Raw genomic sequence first — 18,678 nt, forward strand, 5'->3', positions numbered from 1 at the left:
ACTTCTGTACTCCTTAGAGTGTCTTTTAGTACAACCGACCACTGAACAAGACATTTTGAGGCGACCGAAATGTTACAGTTAACTTTCATGAACTGAGAACAAACTCTGAAAGGGTCAACGTTCTTAGATGAAAACAAAGCCCTTGTTCATGGCTGGTTAAATGTACACAATCAAGTAAGAAGTAGTGTCATTTTCTCATAGATAGTTCACTCGGGGCCTAAGACTACAACTACTGAAAATTCAGTTTCACTATGACTTTTTTAAAAGCATTTTTTAATGCTGTTAAGTCCCTGTCCAGTTGGGGATTTTTCAGGGATTTTCCTTTCATTCATTGTTTAAATTTAAACTTTAAATCCCTAAAGATTCATTCATTCATGGAACCCCATTTTAGTATTATTAATATTTTTTCTACAATAGCCATTAAATGTATTTACATTTAGAAATTTTCTCTAAATAGTACTTTTTAGTGGTTGTGGTGGAGCAGCACAAGGGACTCACAGGAAAAGATGCAATGATGTAATCAGTAGCGGTCTGGCCATCTGGAGTACCGTGACAAATCCCGGTGGGATGGCCAACCTCGGGGCTTCCTAACTTCTTGTATTGTTCTCGTGACTCCAATATTGTGCATTCTGACGTCTCCTGGACTAAGCGTTCGGTCACACCACTAATATGAGGCCTTAAATGTCCCCACCACTTTTCAACACAAAGTGACGCCCTTGTGCAATCAGCATCATCCACATGGTCCTAAAGCCTTTATTTAAGTTGAGCTTGTTATCAATGGTTTTTATTCAAATTTGTTTTATTAATAGGCTTTTTTACAAAGATCCGGATCTCGGTGACCTCAAAGCTGGTTACAGCCATGACTTTTTAAAGTAGTAGCCTACACTAGCCCACAGTGAGTGACATGATGAAGCAGAGCATGATCCTAAGACACCTCCAAGACGACCACTGCCTCGCTAAAGAAGCTGAGGGTAAAGGTGATCGACTGGCCAAACATGACTCCAGACCTAAACCCTATTGAGCATCTGTGGGGCATCCTCAAACGGAAGGTGGAGGAGCGCAAAGTCTCTAACATCCACCAGCTCTGTGATGTCGTCATGGAGGAGTGGAAGAGGACTCCAATGGCAACCTGTGAAGCTCTGGTGAACTCCGTGCCCAAGAGGGTTAAGGCAGTGCTGGAAACTAATGATGGCCACACAAAATATTTACACTTTGGGCCCAATTTGGACATTTTCACATTGGGGTGTACTCACTTTCCTTTAACAGCTGCCCTGATGGTTCTTCCAGTATAGCAACAAGAACCTGACAATGTTTTAAAGATTATATTTATACTAGGTATGTTTTGTTCTTATAGTAATAAATAAACAGAAACTTGAGTCTGAAGCCTCTTTAAATTTATTTACACTGTATCGAGCGTCTTAGGTACACAGGAAAACCTTACAGGACTGCGTTAAGGTCCCAAACAGCTACTGAGGGAAAAATAGTGATTATTGTAATTAAATTAGCATTGATTATTATAATAGTGTTCAATTTACAGGATCACATTCCGGCTCACTACTCGACCCTATGTGGCCTCACAGGTCCTTGAAAATGAGATGAAGTACTTTTTTTTTTTTTTTTAAACAGAAAAACAAAACACAGCACTTTAAAATAGTATTTGGCATTGGAAAGAACTAAAAGAGGACACAAAGAAGAATATAGCCCCTTAAACATTACATGGTCATTTTTTAACAGCCATGATATACTTCAAAACAGACATGACATGCAGACAAAGTAAAGAAATAAACAGAAAACACATTCAAGAAGAAAAAAATATTGTATATGGTCTCAATTTTCTCAAATGTTTGTCTGGGCTGAACTCACTTAGGTAGTAGCATGACACAGAACAATCAAAAACACACCTAATTAAACCTGCCTTTCACTTTAGTAATCGGATCTGCATTCAGATTAAAACCACGTGTTACAGATTGATTGTCCAAGCAATGCTAAGCGTTTCACAGCAACAAAATAAATGCAAACTCCTTTTCAAAAGGATGCAAAAATCTAATACAAAGCAGACAGTGATGTTGAAATGAGATTTTCACAAGAAGATTTATCAGCATGAAAGTATTGTCTCTCATAATTGAGATATCTGACAGCAAAGTACCTGTTAGTCATCTTAAGCCCTTCACTAAAATAGATTTCTTTAAACACGGAGCAATCTACATGAACATTTGCCCCCCATAATGGATATATTGTTTTCTAGAAGCAGACCTTTCAAACACAGTACAGACAGGACAATCAAAAAAAAAAAAAAAAACTCTAGTAACAAAAAGAAAAGTCTCAACAGTACTTTAAAAAAGTTTTAAAAAAAAGTAAGATAACACTTTGGATAATATAACAATGCAGTGATAAATGTTTCAAACAAAAATCTTAGACTACATATTTCCCTTTGAGATTATGCAAACAGATGATGTTAAAGGCACAATATAAATATGCACACAGTCACGCAAGACACACAAATTACACAAAAATACACATTCTTAACGGTCAAGCTGCAAGTGTGTAAATATGTAATCTTCTTCAGGCTCAGTATTGTTCAATCGTGATCTCGTACAGACCCTCCTGCTTTTCTCACCGTCTACAAATGAAAAATCCCTTTAAAAGTTACAGTTAAGGAGCAAAGTAGAAATGTATTGCACAGTCATCATCCTTTGTGCGCGTGAGTGATGAAAATCCAAAGCTGTAATTCTGAAATCGAAGTCGGACACAATCTTCACGTAGAGCTGAAACAATGTTAATTAATTAGATTAGTCAGCAACTATTTTGAATAAATGATTAATCATTTTTCTTTAAGCAAAACTGCCAAGAAATCACTTGAATATGTGCATTTGTTTTATTCCCCTATGATAGTAAATCTTATATCTTTGGGGTTTTGATGGTTGTTCGGACATAAGCAATTTAAAGATGTCACCATGGGCTCTGGGAAACTTTGAGCATTTTTCTATTACATATTATAGATTAAATTAGGGCTGTTTTCACCTCTGATTAATCTGCGGATTTGTTTCTCAATTCTGGTTGATAATGAATAAAAAACAAAAACGAAAAAAGCTCCTCACATTTTCCCAGACCTGAAAGTGACGTCTTCAAAACGTTTGTTTTGACCAACCAACTGTCCAACAAAAAAAAAAAAGATAAAGCTAAAGAAAAACAAATACTTTCAACTGAACCAGAAATGAAAAAAAAAGACTAAAAGGATTATTAAAATAAATGTTGATTACTTAATCATTAATTATTTCAGTTTTAATTAACTAATACAACGACTGTAAGCTATATTTAACTTGAAAAACTGAAGCAACTGAGAAAACATGTTGAGTAATGTCTTTGGAAACAAATTATGTAATTTCCTTTTTGGTAAATGACCTTTGTGACCTTCAGTCACATTTAAAAGCAGCTGATTTTGCAGCAACATCATGACGACATGTAAGAGTAATTAAATGTATTTCTATTGCTACTTTACATATTCAAATTATTTTCTTTGCCTCGGTTTTATCAAATTGTACAACTGATTTAAGTATACTGATCTAAAAAGATATTGTGATGAGATACCACAACTGTCGAGCAGTTCATAAACAGGAACCTTTTAAATTAAACCTCTTTAGTGATGATGATCCTCCTAGTAATGCATTAGCTGAGTCAAAGTGAGAAGTGTGAGCATGGACAGATTATGAAACAACAGCCCCTCCCCCACATAACTGGGAGCCACATCCTTCAGGTGAAACCGAGCGCTTGGCTGCAGCTGATATTCAATGTTTAGTTAACGGTAGAAACGGAAAGGCAGTCTGATTCCGGTCTAAAAGCTTCCTGCCACAAGAGATCCACACTAGTCAGGTTTTTATCCAAAGCCAATTCTGATTCTGCATCATTTAGGATTTTGGCAGATGGAGCTGTAGTTGGGTTTCCATCTATCTAGAGCAAATTTTAACCATATTTCTACAAAATTGGCAAAAGCTTAATTTGCATTGACATCCACTACTGTTGTGTGAATATTAAGAGTTGAGCAAATAAGACAAACAGTTGGTGGTGCTAAAACAGTTCTACTTTTAGCTTTGTGTCAAAGCACTTTTTTAGGTTTTTAAATGGCTGATGGAGCCTTTTCTTATCCCATAAAGAACATTTAATCCTTCCTTCAAATTCACCAAATTTGGACATAAGAGCAGCGTGACCCAAATCCATACTGCATCTACACTCTAAGCTGTTTTTTTTAAAAGTATATAGCATACAAAAACTATTAAAAAAAAAGTGACAGAAAATAAAGTTTACTCAAACCAGACAGTGTGCAGCTGATTGACACCATTCTCCCACAAAGCAATGCAAAGGAAATGAAGCTTACCCACAGTTACTGTTAAAACCGTTTAGTCTGACGATTCGTACGTAGTACATACTGTTTAGAATTAGCATGTAGTGTGGATTTGGGACACAGCTAATGTTTTTATTGTTATTCTCGTGACGTTATGCTTTTCATTGCCTTACTAAAACTACTACTAGACAAAAGTGCAGCTCTACTGCAAAACTCCCGAGTCATTGCTGAAATGGATGAGCGTTTGGTTGTTGTTCAGTGCATCCTGCTCTGCTTACCATCTTTCACATTACTGAGTCATACAGAGAGGTCGGTTTAGGTTTGTCAGAAGTTTGACTGGAGCCTCTGTTCTCAGCACATGCCTGCTGATAACAGATCACACACACTGTGTGTAACAAAAAGCAGGCGTCTGCTGTTGCAAGTGGAGAGGTCGTGACAGCTGACTGATGGTGTGGTCACGTCAGGAGGGGAGGTCATGACCAAGCTTTTACCTCATATTGTACATTAAGGTAATCAGTTGAATGATTCCATGGGAAGCAAACAGAAAAAGAAGAATGGTATTGTTTGATACTTGACTCAGTTGGTGATTTGCACACAAGACAGCAAGATGATGCGTTCAAGTCTTTGAATGAGTGCAAAACAACCAGGAAAGAACACATTTGCTTTGATGTTTTTCTTTCAAATTATACAGAGCCTAACTAAATAAAAAGCTACAACCCCGAAAGAGAATGACAGGCAATACACAACAACGGCCCTTTCGTTGTTTTAAATCCAGAAAGAGAAATAAAAAGTGGAGGGATTGTTTTCGCTGCAGGAGATTTTGATACTTAAAGAAAATTAGATAAATACCAAAGGATAAATGTCTTCCCTTCTGTGTCTAAATCAGTGCCAGTTTCAGCCGCGTTGAGGTTAGCTGCCGTAGAGGAGGGAGTGCAGGGCGTGAGGAACCTTAATTCAGCCGACTGATGCATCCAGTCTTGTTTGTGTTTCTCACAGTCAGCTCCGACCCAAAGTCCGCCTCAGTACATTACCATCACACAGTAAGTCATTAGTTGTGTTTCTAATATGCGAGTGTGTATCGTTGGGGTTGTGGAGGATTTTCTCGCACAATGTCACTCCACAAACCAACAGGACGTTGACGACATTTTCCCTTTAGTGTGCGACATTCAACGCCGCCTCCTTTACAAGAAGTCCAGTTCCAGCGCTTGGTGCAGGGACACAAGGTCGCCGTGAGTGGAGATCCGCCAGAAAGGCATGTTGTGCTGCACAGAAAGACAGAGAGAGGCAAGCAAAGTTGTTCATTAACATGTGACAGAGACAAACACTGAGCCGTACGCTCCACAGTTCGTGAAACTGAAGGTAGGAAAACTAATAAGTGATATACTAGCTTGATAATCAGACTGGATTTCCATTTAATTTCACTGATTTGAATGAACAAATCTGAGACAACCAGCAGAACACATAAAAGTACTTATAAAGCAACTTTAAGAAGTGGTCAACAATGTAGAGCTCCAGAATGTTTATTTTCACATTTCCTTAAAGCTCAACTGTTTTTCAGTGTTTACTCTATAGTTTATTAAAAGGTTTAAGTCATGTATTCTCTTGACTTGTAAGCTCTTTTGTCTGATGTGGACGCCTTTAAAAACAAAGTTCAAGTCACATTGACTGTACTTGTGTTTGCCTGCAGTGCAGCATGCCTAATGCAAGTTTGTTTGCGTAAACTGCCAAAACACTAACACACAAAAGGAGGCAGGGGGAGGAGATCTGAAGACTGTAACATTTACCTGTTTTGCTGCAAACTCCTCATCTCGACCATCACCAATCACCACATAAGTCACTTTCTTCCCAAAGCGAGAGATGATCCTCTCAAAGCAACTTTCTTTCCCTGCAAATTTGCAAAATAATGCATTAACTTTTGAGCCAGACAAATTTAGCACAGAACGCCAAAAGCATCATATCAACATGATTTCCTTAAAGGCTCGTGCAGACTACATGACTTTCAACGTCAGCCGATGGCCGTGCCGTTCACACTACACAAATTGCCGTCTTGTGAGGGGAGTCTTGAAGTCGTTGTGGCGTTCACACTACGTGTCTGATAGGTGACAGGGGGTCACTCGACGCTGGTCTCCAAACCAAGTTTTGTCAAGAAAACACATGTGAAACATGAAGCGGGAAACATATGGGTGAAATAATGTATTAGCACACGCAGGTAGCAGGGATCACCTGAGCTACAGAGAGAGCTGGAGGAGAGTAAAAACTGTTTTGTGGTGAAAAGTAGCTGCCTGCTTTCATATGCTAGATATTTGGCATGCTAGATATCTGGCAGGCGTCTGCGATGCGCCAGTGATGTGTTGGGGAGCAGTTTTGATGAGTCGTCGTGTAGTTCACACATAACGACTGGATACCGCCGATCAATCGCTGATTTACCCCTGATCGCAGCCTGACGGTCGCCAAGCTCTCCGGCCCGGCAAATCAGGCTAAAAATCGTGTAGTGTGAACTAGGCTTAACTGTACTTAAGTCCTGTACCTATTTTTGTGGCACTGTAGATGTTCTCGATGGGGAAAATGTCTCCCAGGCCGTAGAGCAGCACTTTCGCCAGAGCTGGAACCAGCTGAGTGGTGGTGACCAACACATTCATACACTTCCCCCTGTTGGTGGAATATTACACACACACACATAAATATTAATGCATACATGCCCATGCATAAATATGAGCTCAAAGACGACAACCAAAAGCTTCAGAGCACAGACTTGTGTACGCTGTCAGTACTTGTGAGCTGTTTATCTGGCATGAATGCTGGCCAGTCACAGTAAAACATAAAACCTGTAGTTAACACATGATATACATTTACAGTTGAAACAGAACTTCATTTTGAGATTTTTTCCAAACAAATTCAGCACAGAGAGAGCACAGCCAAGGTTATACTTCATTTTAAATAGCTTCCAAATGCATTAACTTCTACAGAAACACTGCCTTTTTTTGTTTATATGAATTTACGCAGTACTTTTGTCTGGCAGTGTTTATTTTATTTCTGGTACATTTTGTGCAAATCACAATTGTCACAGATGTAGCGTGTGTGGTCTGACATTGTGGTGTGTAAAAATAGACAGCCAGTGAGTTTACTCATGCTGCTGCAGAGTATGATCTTTAACACTTTTGAAAGTAAAAGCGTGCTCTGCTCAGACCTGGACTGGATGAGCAGCAGAGACTTGAGCGCTGTGCTGAGCCACGCGTCTGTAACGTTCTCGATCTCAGACTGAAGCCGTAGAAGCAGCTCCCTCTTCATAGGACTCAACAGGCCTGAAAGAGACAACATGTGATGTGCAATAAGATTTAGATACCACTATGAGCATCTCAGGAAAAACATGTAAATCTAACATCTTTCCTTTTTACTGTTTCCAAATGTCTGAAGAGATGCACTTGCAAAACATTTTGCAGTTGATGGCGCAACCCAAAAAGATAATTCTTTTTTAATTTGCTTAATTTTACCTTTTGGTCACTGGACTAGTTTTACTGTCATCAAACAAGTTTGGAATTGCTCCAAGGTTTTTTACTAAGGAAAACCAGCCATTCATGGCATGTTTCACAAGAGTCTCGATGGGAGAAAAACTTTTGACTTTTTACTTTAACTAAAGAAGGTTTCAATGTGATACTCCTTTCATACTCCAGGTGTTACTGATGCAAACTCACCTCCAACATTCCCTTTATAGCTATTGTAGATCTCTTTTAGTCTGCGGTAGCGAAAGGCCAGTTTTCGCATCCACTCCACCCCTCCCTGCACCCCCGTGGTGGTTCCTGATGCCCCTCCACCACTTGGACCATTAAAGCCATCGGCCAAGAAGTTGTAGGTACTAAAGTAGGGAGAAACACTTGTTGATAATTAATGAGGCTGCTGTGTGTGTGTGTGTGACAAGGTAGTCACTCTATTATAGTTACAGGACAGCATAATCACACACCTCAGCTCCTGTCCATTGTCATCAGAGGCAACATCCTCAACATGGACTTGATCACATTCCTTAAAAGAAAACAAACCAATTGTGTAATCATGTATTTGAGATGAGAGAATCTGGTCAACAAGCTTGAGATAATGGACTTTTGCAAAAGCCTCATCAGCTGCCAACTGGCACCCATGACTGAAAGGAGCACCTCTTAGTAAGTATTTGTTGGATGTGAATACATTTTCCATTAATGTAGTTTTACTGGTTTTGACAGTCCAATGCGTCTCCACCCTTTCTATCTATGCATGAATTTCTCCAGAACTCATAAGAGATGATTGACAAGAGATCAGGAAGTTCATTGTAATATTTAGTTAGTAGGAAAATAGGGGGAGGTTTCTCATTAATCATGGTTAGTACCAGTTGATGTGACCGATAGACTAAAGTATCAAAACTCCTTTCCTGCCACAGCTACACCAGTCTGAATGTATTTCACTGTACCTCCAGGTCATTAAAGAAGAGGTGAGTGTCTGCTAGCTCAAAGATTAGCTCCTCCATCTGCAAGCCCAAGTTCAGCACTGTTGCTGGCTCCTGAACAAATAAATAAACCAAGTCAGACCTTTTCATTTTATGTTGTTTACTTAAACCTTTGCATTATTTGCATAAAACACACCTTGCCAAACTTCTGTGCGTAGGAGCCAGTGAGCAGTGAGTGGAATATAATAATCGTCTCATCCAGATCCCACAGGAAAATGCGCTTAAACAGCAGGGAAGAATAATATTACACTTTGCATTATAAAAATCATTTGGAATCACTGGAAAAAAAGATTTATGGTTTTGATGTCCCTGCTGTTTTTCTGTCAAAAAGATCCAATAAAAGTAAAAAAGATAACTGGTTCATGTAGTTAGTTTTTACAATCAGAAGCCTCCAGGCTAGAGAGCCCGTGTTTGTTCCAGACTACACAATTTTAGCTTTGTTCTGCTTAGTGGTTTATGTGTGTAGTGATAATTCAACTGCTGACTTGGTTACCTCTAGGTCACTCTCAGTAGGTGGGGAGTTATCAGACTTCTTGCCCTTCCCTTTGGCTTTGCCAACAGAGTTCCTGCGCCCAACCTCATCCTGATCTCTGGCTCCAGTGGGGAGAGCCACACTAGTAGGAAGGGCTGCACCTGCCGGGAGATTCTCTGGGGGAGACGCATCTTAGTACAAGAAAGTGTGATATTAGTTGCTGAATAATACAGTTCTTCTCTACAATTCCATATATTAGTGCAGTGGATACTGCAGAATGAATGAAGTAATTCAAATGAATGCATGTGGATACTTAATCTAAATAACAGCCATCATGATGTAATCTCCTAATGTTAAACAGAAATAAAAGAAATCAAACTACTGAAAGTACCTCTGGGAGGAAGTCCAGCTGAGGCGGCCTGCTCCGACTTTACAGCTGAATATCCAGCCATTCCCACAACGGCACCGTGGTCATCGCTGCTGGGCAGGCCGGCAGGCACGTAGCTGGGTGGCAGAGCGTAATACTGAGAGAACTGACTCTGTCCCAGAGAGTTGTAGCTGCTAAATTCCTGGAGGAATAAAAAAAAAAAACAAACAATGGAGATCAACAGGATGGTCTGATTAATAATCTGTGTTAATAGCAAGTTAAGCCTATTGGCAAAGTTAAATAAAACAATCCTAAGGACACGAGGACAGATTTATCATGTCATTGTTCAATTACTGTGCATTTCAAAACAAAGAAAACCCCGTACCATTTGCATTAAGCACAATTTATGTAAAGTTTTAGAATATCAAAAGGAGGAGAAAAAGCAATTCACATACTGTATAAAAACTTTGTTTAACATGCAGTTATGCTGCAGCTAATGACATGGCAACTCACGATTGCTGGCTCTGGACTTTTTCACAAGCTAAGCAGTCAGAAAAAAAAAAGTGACTGTCTCAGCAAGTGATGGAGAGATTTGACACAGTAAACAGAGCTCAAAGAAATGATGATACATAGCAGCCCTCAACACAGTCTGAGACGAGTTCGAGAATTCATGACAATTAACATATTCAGACAGTTTTCTACTTCTCCTTACCTGGTGGGCCACCGTGGTGGAGGTTGTGGTGGCAGCCGTAGCTGAAGGGATGCTAGAATACACACTGGATGTTGTGAAGCTTGAGCCTGGAGACAGAAAGAGCTCAGCTAAAAACAGTGCCAGAGGAAAAGAAAAAGTATTTTTACATAGTATTTGAAGTAACTAACAACAAGAAAGGAAAACAGAGCTGTGCTGCTGCAAGTTCTCCTTTATTTTTGAGTGCTTCTCATATCTGAGGACAGTGTGACAGCCTTATAATGTGAGACAGAGTGAGGTTGCAGCTTGCCTTGGCTGGGGTATGAGTAGTGCAGATGGCCTGGCTGGGTTGAGGTATATGCAGTGCTGAAGCTGAGAAACCCAGGCTGGCCACCAGAGGGTGCCTCAGGCAGCCCTGTCTCTGTTTTAATGCCTGGCCACATAGCACCTGAAGATGAAAGAGAGCAATAGAAGCAGAGAATGAAAGAGGCAGCGAGAGGAGTGGGTCACTGAAGGTGAGGCAAAGTTAAAAAACCAAGGTCAAGATGTGGACTTTGTGTTTAAGCAGAGATCAAAAGCAAATTGATTCCACAGCGCCAAAGCACACAAAGTAAGGCTTCTAAAGTAAAGTAACAAAAAAGGTGTGATGCTGGGGTTTTAGTGAGCAGACAGTGTTAAAATAAGCTGTTAAAGTAGCAGTGGGGACTAACCAAAGGGTGGGAGGCCATAAGTCTGGCCTGTCTGGGGGAAGGCTGAGTACACAGTGGACTGGGCCAGAGGAGGAAAGGCCACCTGGTTGGTGTATGATGTCACCGCTGGGCTGAAAGAAAGAGAGAATCAGTACCTGCATCAAATCAAGCATGCCTGCAAGTAAAGCTACTGTTTTTAAGTGTAGCAGTGCATAAAAACCCACTTCATGTAACATTTTATATTCAGGTTTGCTCCAAGCTTAAGCAGAACCTAATATTGGGGTGAGGTAACAGAGGAAATAAAAATAAACAAACAGACTTTCTGAAAAGTTCTGTTAGAGGGACAGAAGATGTTTTTTGGGTTTTCTTTTTTTTACACTGAAGTTAAAATTTATACAAAGGGGCTCTGTGACGGTATACCTTCACTACGGTTGAGTATGTGCTTGGACTGCCCTACATCAATCTGGGTCAAAGTTGCACTTTGGGTTCCCTGTAGACTCGGGTGGGGTGACTGCTCTCTCTTTGCTACATGTGGTGTCAGAAGTGGGATGGCTTGCCGTGAGGCCATCAGAGGCGTACCCAGTATGTGAACCATATGACGGAGGCACATTGAGTGAAGCAAAAAAGTCTGGCATCGTGCCAAATTTTTTGAAGCCGTTACATGGTGGGTCAGAAAATAGTCAAGTTGGGGGAGTTGTCCGATTGATCCCAAAATCCTGTGACTTTTTCACCCGTCCCTTGTTAAAAAAAATTGATTATAAGGACACTTTTGCACATGCTCACAATAAAGCATGTGCTGCAGTGTGTGCGTGTGGTGTTTGATCTGCGTTCATAAACCTATTTTCAATTCCCTGAGGAAATTCAGGGGAACACGTAGACTCTTTTGAATGTTCTTCAGAACTTTTCAAAGTAAAAGCTCTCAATAAACTCACTCGCGCTTTAATTTTTGGAGGCTTAATCACTTAAGAGGAAGTAATTATGTGAGTAATTTTAGCTGTCTTGACTGAGATCTGTTTCAGCACCAGTCACTATCAATTTATTTATTTTCAAAGCAAACTGGCTGCAGGCCAGATATTATTGCTGGCGGGCCAGTTCTGGCCCGCGGGCCGCCTATTGCCGACCACTGCAATAGAGGGTGGGAGCACCCACTAGTACAACAACATCAAGTCGAATTGATGTGTGAGGTGCATAAAGCGCATGGATGCCCTTTCCGAAGAGGAGGGGGTCGTGACGGAGTACCGTCACTACGGTTAAGTATGTGCTCGGACTGCCATACCAAGGAGCCTAAGTCTTTGGTGTTGTGGGTCAAGATGCATGTTTTGTGCCCTGTAGACCCCGGGTTTGAATTCAGGTGGGGTGACTGCTTTCCCTTTGCTACAGGCTCTCAGCTACAAAAACAGTGCTGAAGACAATGTGGTAAAAAAGGCTGATCATTAAATGGACAAAGCATACTAGTCTGTGCACGCACCTGCTGTTGTCGGCTACCGTCAGTGTTCAGCAGCACTTTGTTTCAATGATGCATTAAACTTTGGTTGTTTTATCCCTAACTGAATGTAGTCTACATAGAAAGTGTTGTTCATGCATAGTAGAGCAGAAAAACTAGATTACAGCTGCACTGGTGCAACCACTATGAATGCTTTGTGTTACTTGGCAGGATTTTACTTGGTCAAATGGTTGCACACTGGAGGCCTGCAATAAATGTCACATTTCATGTACTTTAATCTGGGTAACATTCAAACAACAGATAATTCGAAATTCCCATTTGCTCCATGCAGTGTACTCACTTGCTTCCTTGATAAACCTGTTGGGCGAATTCAGATGTGGCTGTTGTGTCTGTGGCTGTCAAAAAGGCAACACAGCTTCAGTTTGACATACAAGAGCAGCTTTCATCTTTTTTTTCAGACCTTTACTGTGCACTGTTTAGAACTGGGGCGGTGTTTCTGTTCGTACCAGGATGTGCATATGAGTTCATGGAGTCGCCACACGCTTGAGGCGCTGTCCCTCTGTCTGCGTCCGACTCCTCCTGATCACCTGCAATCAAACACAAATTATCAGTATTTTTTTCCCCCGGGAACATTTCCGAGTGGTGGCATTTTCTACCAACCTGGATCAAGCTGGGCTCTGGACATGGCAGAGTAAGAGCTTTCCTGCTCTGATGAACCTAACACAGCAGCTGGACTCCCATCATCACCTAAATCACTGGAAGAGCAATAAGAATCCATCATTATTATTATTAATTATTATTATAGGATCTCTGCTGCGGGCCAACAGCCACATAAAAATAATAAGCTAAATAAATAAGCTAAATTTGGCAAAAAAAAAGAGACTATAAAAACTCAGATTATGAGGAGAGGTGGGTGGCGCAATGGATGCATGCCTTTGGTGTGAGAGACCCGGGTTCAATCCCCCACTGTGACCCATCCACCATTGTGTCCCCTGAACAAGACAACTTAACCCCTAGTTGCTACAGAGGTGTGCGACCTCTGACATGTAGCAATTGTAAGTCACTTTGGATAAAAGCGTCAGCTAAATGAATAAATGTAAATGTTCTATTGAAAAATTTCATAGGACTTGGCAACCGTTCACCGATTATGTAGAGGCTAAGCAATGATTCTTTAATAGTTTTTTCAATACTCAACATATGTTCTTAGTGGTTTTCCATCAGAAGGTGTAAGCAGCAATTTAAAAGTTCAGTAATAGATCTAAAAGTCACTTAAGACCAACCTTGGCTCTTTCTCCAGTCCACCGTCTATCTCAAGCTTGGCCTTCTTTGTCTGCACACACATTAAAAAGAAGTTTATAGAAAAGATTTTCACCATAACTCTGTTTTCAGGATATACATCTTCTTTTCTGCAATAAAACCAGACGAAATTAAATAAAGCCACTATAAAAATGGACTAAAGATGAATACAAAAATGACTCAAGCAGTACTCTACACAGGTACTTCACATTCACTTTCATGGAGCATTATTTCAACACACAGAAAGCACATTTTTTCTATAGCATTAAAAAGAAACAGAGTACACAGAGTATCAAAATATAATATGCTTTGAAAAAGGATATCTATAATGTTTCATTTGCAACTTGTTCAGTCTATAAAAAACAAGAAATGCCTTTTACAAATCCTGAGAACAAAGTGCTTTTTTTGGCTAAGCAAGTCAAAAAAAGAGAAAAGGATTATCAATTTATAAAGGATCCACAAAGAAAACTGATCAGAGTTGTCATTGATTAACGTTACATAAATCAGTCAGTCAGCTACTCATTTCAGCAGTACATATTCATATTTATAACTGTTTTCTGAATTTGAGTCCATCCTTCACTCTAAACTCCACTGAAATTTTCCATCAACTTTGGTTGGTTAAAACCTGAAACACCAATATGAGATCTGAGAAGCACAAGATATAAAACGTTGGTCAAATATTTACATGAACCTCATGATACAATAAAATGACTTATGTCTTATTTTCCTCCCATGACTTCACATAAATAGGAAAACAATGTACAGTTAAATCTTAAAACCAATTCGTAATCAGTTATTTATCCAAACATTCTCTCCCCCTGCTCTGTGTTGGCGTCACCGTGGGTGGACTCACCGGCAGCTCATGCAGCTCCTGTGCGTCGTCCATCTCTGCAGCAGAGCGACCCGACATGTCTGCACGCACAGCCTACTCTCTGTACCTGGAAAGCGTGTCCGGACCCTGCTTTACACAACCACAGGAGTACAAACACAAAGGCACAGAATAAATGGCCGGGGGTTTTGCCTTATGTAGTTTTCCGATGCATGACTTTCCCCTCCCCTTTACCCACTAGCACCCATCAATGCATCCCTATCTTGCCATTATCGCGGGGGTGATCAGCAGGGAGGTGGCGGTGATATAGGAACTGGGGCACCCTGGTCTAATCTCCCGCACGAGACCCGCAGGTGAGGCACGTGTACAACTGCAGTCCCACAACCCTCCTGTGTTTACTGTGGGATTAAGAAGGCGTGCCACCTTACATATGACCTAACCTTCATTCAACGAAAACATATTCTCCAGAAGCATTAGGTGCTCAGGTGCAAGCTGTCGTATCAATAGATGCCCTGAGGGGATAAGATCTAACCTCATTTTGTCCACTGCTCGCTCAACTGGCCTTCCCCCCAACCCCCAGCTGGAGCGACTTTTATCTAACTGAAATAATGTAGACACAGAATGAGAAAATAGGTCAGACGGCAAATTCAAAACCGCACAAATGTGTCAGGCGCACGTTCTGAATCGAAAGCGACATGAAAGAGACAGCCCAGCCAATCGAAGCATATGTCAGTTTATGCAAGATTTATGTAAGTGAACTCAAAAAACTATTACATTTAAAGAAAAATTAGGTCACTGGATGATGTACTGGTCGACTGCATAAGCTCTAAGATCCCGAACTTTAAAGTTAAAGTCAAAAAGAGTAAAGATAATCTACACTTTCTCAGCTGCACTGACGCAACAACATCTTATGCTCTAAAGAAGCTGCTTTTTAATATTATTCACTGCATAAAACCAGAGACTCCCTGTTTACTGCTACTGCTTATTGCTCTGCTTATCTCTGGCTGATTTGACAGACTTGAATTCATCAAAGCCACAGCCCCTCCAGCTGTTGCCAGTAACAGAGCCACTCAGTCACCTCTCCTCTGCCAGCATCGCAACAACAATCGCTTCTGTCTATTCCTGCATCAAGTCTAGGGGACACCACATACCAGGGTAAATCCGTTACGGCGTTAGGCAATAAACATCTAATATTGTGATGGACTTAACTCTACTTGGAATAGATTCTTACTTATTTGAAAAACAGGAATATAATTTTTTTTTTTTTTACAGGATATGTAATTTCCTATTAACTTTCCAGAAGGTATCTTACAAAGAAATATGTAATTTGTACTTTTCTTAGACATTTATTTTTAGAGGTATTTACTACAATTCAGATTATATACTGACATAGATCCATTTCAACCAAGGTAAATGTCCATTTAACTTTACTCTTCACATGTAGAATTAGTTGTTTACCTGAAAAGACGACTTGATGAGCAGAGACAAAGGTCCTCATCATTCACTCACACACACCGATGGCTATGCCAATTTGGAGTTCAGTGTCTTGCCCAAGGACACTTCGACATGCAGACCGGGGAGAACTGGGGATTGAACCACTGACCTTCCAGTTAGCGGAGACCACTCTACCCCATGAGCCACAGCCGCCCCCACAAAAAGGTGAAGTTACCAAGTGACCACTTAATTCATTTCCCCTCTGAAGTATGGCAAATTATATAGCCTTTTCCAATATATTCATTCCAATTTACTTGTCACATGTATTCCTTTATAGGAAGTTATTTGAAAAATATGGGACCTGTAAAAAATAAAGCATTTCCAAACGTTTTCATGTGAATGATGTTCTTTAGTTACATATACAAAAAGGATGGTTGATAGTTTGGTTTCACTTTCTAGCAGGAATAAAATTACAACTCACTGTTTGCAGAATACAAATACATCTCTCATGCAGACAGATGAAGCGTTCTGTATATTCTAGTTGTAGATTGGCACAACTGTGCCTGACCAGTGATTGACCAGTGATTGACTGGTGATCATTAAACACTTTTAACACCTCTAATTGAGCTGATTTCCATGTCTCCAGTATTGTTTGTCCTGCACACTTGCAAATTAATACCATTTGGCAGAAATCCAAGCACAGCATCAACTCAAGGTTAAGTTCCTATCCATGTAATGTAGAAATGTTAGCATACTAGCATCACGTTTGCTATATCCAGCAAATAGCCAAGCCGGGGACAGTTTGCTATGAAGGTGAAGTCTGACATCAGACTATTTTCTGAGAAATAATAGCATGTTTCATCTTTGAACACAGAGAGGTTGAAACATAATCTACATAGTCAACAAAGTCATGAAGCATCATATAGGCGACCAAAACTAATGATCAACTATAACAGACGTTATTATAACGGACTGCCCCAGCATTTAGACGCAACCGTGCGAGCTTACTAACGTTGGCAGACATAATTGATATATTTAACGTTAAATGCGCTACCTTCAGTTTTGATAAAATCAACTGCATCATGCTATGTCTATTTTGTCTGGGGTTAACAGTAGTTAAATAACTAAGCAGCCTGTGAGTCGCTTACTTGGGCCCGGGTATGAAAGTTTTACCCTCCAGGAATTAGACTGCTCCCGCAGCCGTGGAGTGGGTAATAAAATGGCATCGTGTGTTTGCGTCTCACTCCCGCTGCACCAAACTGCGAAACTAACCGCAAAAAAAACATCCCTGCCACACAGAAATGGTCAAAACCCAGACTTACCATTGAGTGACTGAGACACGCTTTTATTAAAGCGTCTAAAAAATGAATCCACAGTGTCAAGCTTTGTCTTGTTGTTAAGGAGCACTATTTGGCAGGATGTTTTGCGTTGCTGGGCGCACTGCGCATGCGCACATCGTTCATTCACGAGAATCCTTTCTTTGGCGCGACGGCAGACGACGACAGGTGTGGCGCTAAAGTCAACACAGGTGAGAGACAAAACTGCCAATGCCAACATTTGAACAGATGAACCCTCTTGTGAAATGTTGCCAGCTTTGTTTCAGGGCGTGTTACTTAATAAATGTTGTAATAACAGCTTGTAATAACACAGTCAAATTAAATAAGTTTGGCTAATTTTAAGCTAGCCGAGTTCAAAAGTACTTCGATTCAATTGTAAAAATACTGTTAAATAAAGTATTTTTGTCTTCCAGACCAAATAAAATATATAAAACTTACAAAACGTAACAAATCATCAAGATATTTAACATTAGCTTTATTTGCCAAATATGTGCAAACATACAAGGACTCAATCTTTTTGTTGTTCTCAATGCACTTACACAGAAATAGATGTAGAGCTGAAGACAACAAAGCTGAACAAAGGTAAACATCATTAATTTAATAACATTTAGCTATTATGTAGGCCTACAGGTAGGGCTAGGAGATATGGCCAAAAATATTATCACAATAAAAAAAATTGTATCATTTGATGTTGATAATTAACACAAAAATGTCAAATAATTATTTCTTTCAAGTTTAAAGGCTGATTTTTGCTGCTGAGAGAAAGTGAAAGAAACCAGATGGTTAATTTTGTTTTAAACTTTTCTTTATAGTCAGATCAAACACATGATGCCAAACAGTGGATCGCTTCACAAATCTGAGGCAGAACATTCAAAACAATTAAAAACAAATCTTTTTTCAACAAAAATGAGTAAAATTAAGTAAAATAATTTTTCGGTCCCTTTTCCTCAACAAAATTAATATCTTAATAAAAAAAATTAGTGCTAATTTGTTTGTGATTCAAATGAATTAAATCAAACATTTATTGAACATTCATTGAACAGTTGTTATATTGTTATCGAGGAAGATTATATTGCGATAATTATCATTATTGTTTTATTGCCCAGCCCTAACTTAAAGTTTATAAACAATACAACAACAAACAATAACATACAATTTCTATATGAAAGGCAATACCAAGACTAAAACATAAACCTTATCAAATGCATCAAAAGAGTTAAAAGATACAACTTGGTAGTAATAGTAGATAAACTCCTAAAAATACAATTACAGCCAAAACAATGAGTTGATCAATTGGTGCTAGTTGACA

The 18,678-nt window shown here is 39.8% G+C and overlaps 1 protein-coding gene and 1 long non-coding RNA gene across 6 annotated transcripts in view; one reads left to right on the top strand and one right to left on the bottom strand.

Annotated features, from left to right (window-relative positions):
• Positions 1 to 1,377: 1,377 nt before the first annotated feature.
• Positions 1,378 to 17,511, bottom strand: eya3 (EYA transcriptional coactivator and phosphatase 3). 5 transcript variants are annotated; one of them, XM_046059715.1, is made up of 20 exons: positions 17,355 to 17,426; positions 16,057 to 16,223; positions 14,623 to 14,727; positions 13,754 to 13,803; positions 13,134 to 13,228; positions 12,980 to 13,060; positions 12,814 to 12,868; positions 11,051 to 11,160; positions 10,651 to 10,788; positions 10,365 to 10,450; positions 9,677 to 9,854; positions 9,307 to 9,476; positions 8,950 to 9,033; positions 8,778 to 8,867; positions 8,298 to 8,356; positions 8,032 to 8,192; positions 7,527 to 7,641; positions 6,867 to 6,988; positions 6,124 to 6,224; positions 1,378 to 5,601 (listed from the first exon to the last, which is right to left on the bottom strand). In XM_046059715.1, exons 3-20 carry the CDS (start codon positions 14,677 to 14,679, stop codon positions 5,521 to 5,523), a joined length of 1,833 nt encoding a protein of 610 aa, XP_045915671.1. In that variant the 5' UTR covers positions 14,680 to 14,727; positions 16,057 to 16,223; positions 17,355 to 17,426; the 3' UTR covers positions 1,378 to 5,520. The 5 variants fall into 5 exon arrangements, with proteins under 5 accessions (XP_045915671.1, XP_045915668.1, XP_045915670.1 ...); XM_046059712.1 differs by lacking the exon at positions 16,057 to 16,223 and having other exon boundaries at positions 17,355 to 17,511; XM_046059714.1 differs by lacking the exon at positions 16,057 to 16,223 and having other exon boundaries at positions 14,623 to 14,730; positions 17,355 to 17,464.
• LOC123977171 overlaps positions 17,490 to 18,678 on the top strand; it is a 59,006-nt gene continuing 57,817 nt past the window's right edge. The window contains exon 1 of the long non-coding RNA XR_006826552.1: positions 17,490 to 17,560. This is a non-coding gene — a long non-coding RNA (uncharacterized LOC123977171). The remainder of the gene's footprint in view (positions 17,561 to 18,678) is intronic.

This window comes from Micropterus dolomieu, linkage group LG09 (genome assembly GCF_021292245.1).
Source record: "Micropterus dolomieu isolate WLL.071019.BEF.003 ecotype Adirondacks linkage group LG09, ASM2129224v1, whole genome shotgun sequence".
Classification (NCBI taxonomy): domain Eukaryota; kingdom Metazoa; phylum Chordata; class Actinopteri; order Centrarchiformes; family Centrarchidae; genus Micropterus; species Micropterus dolomieu.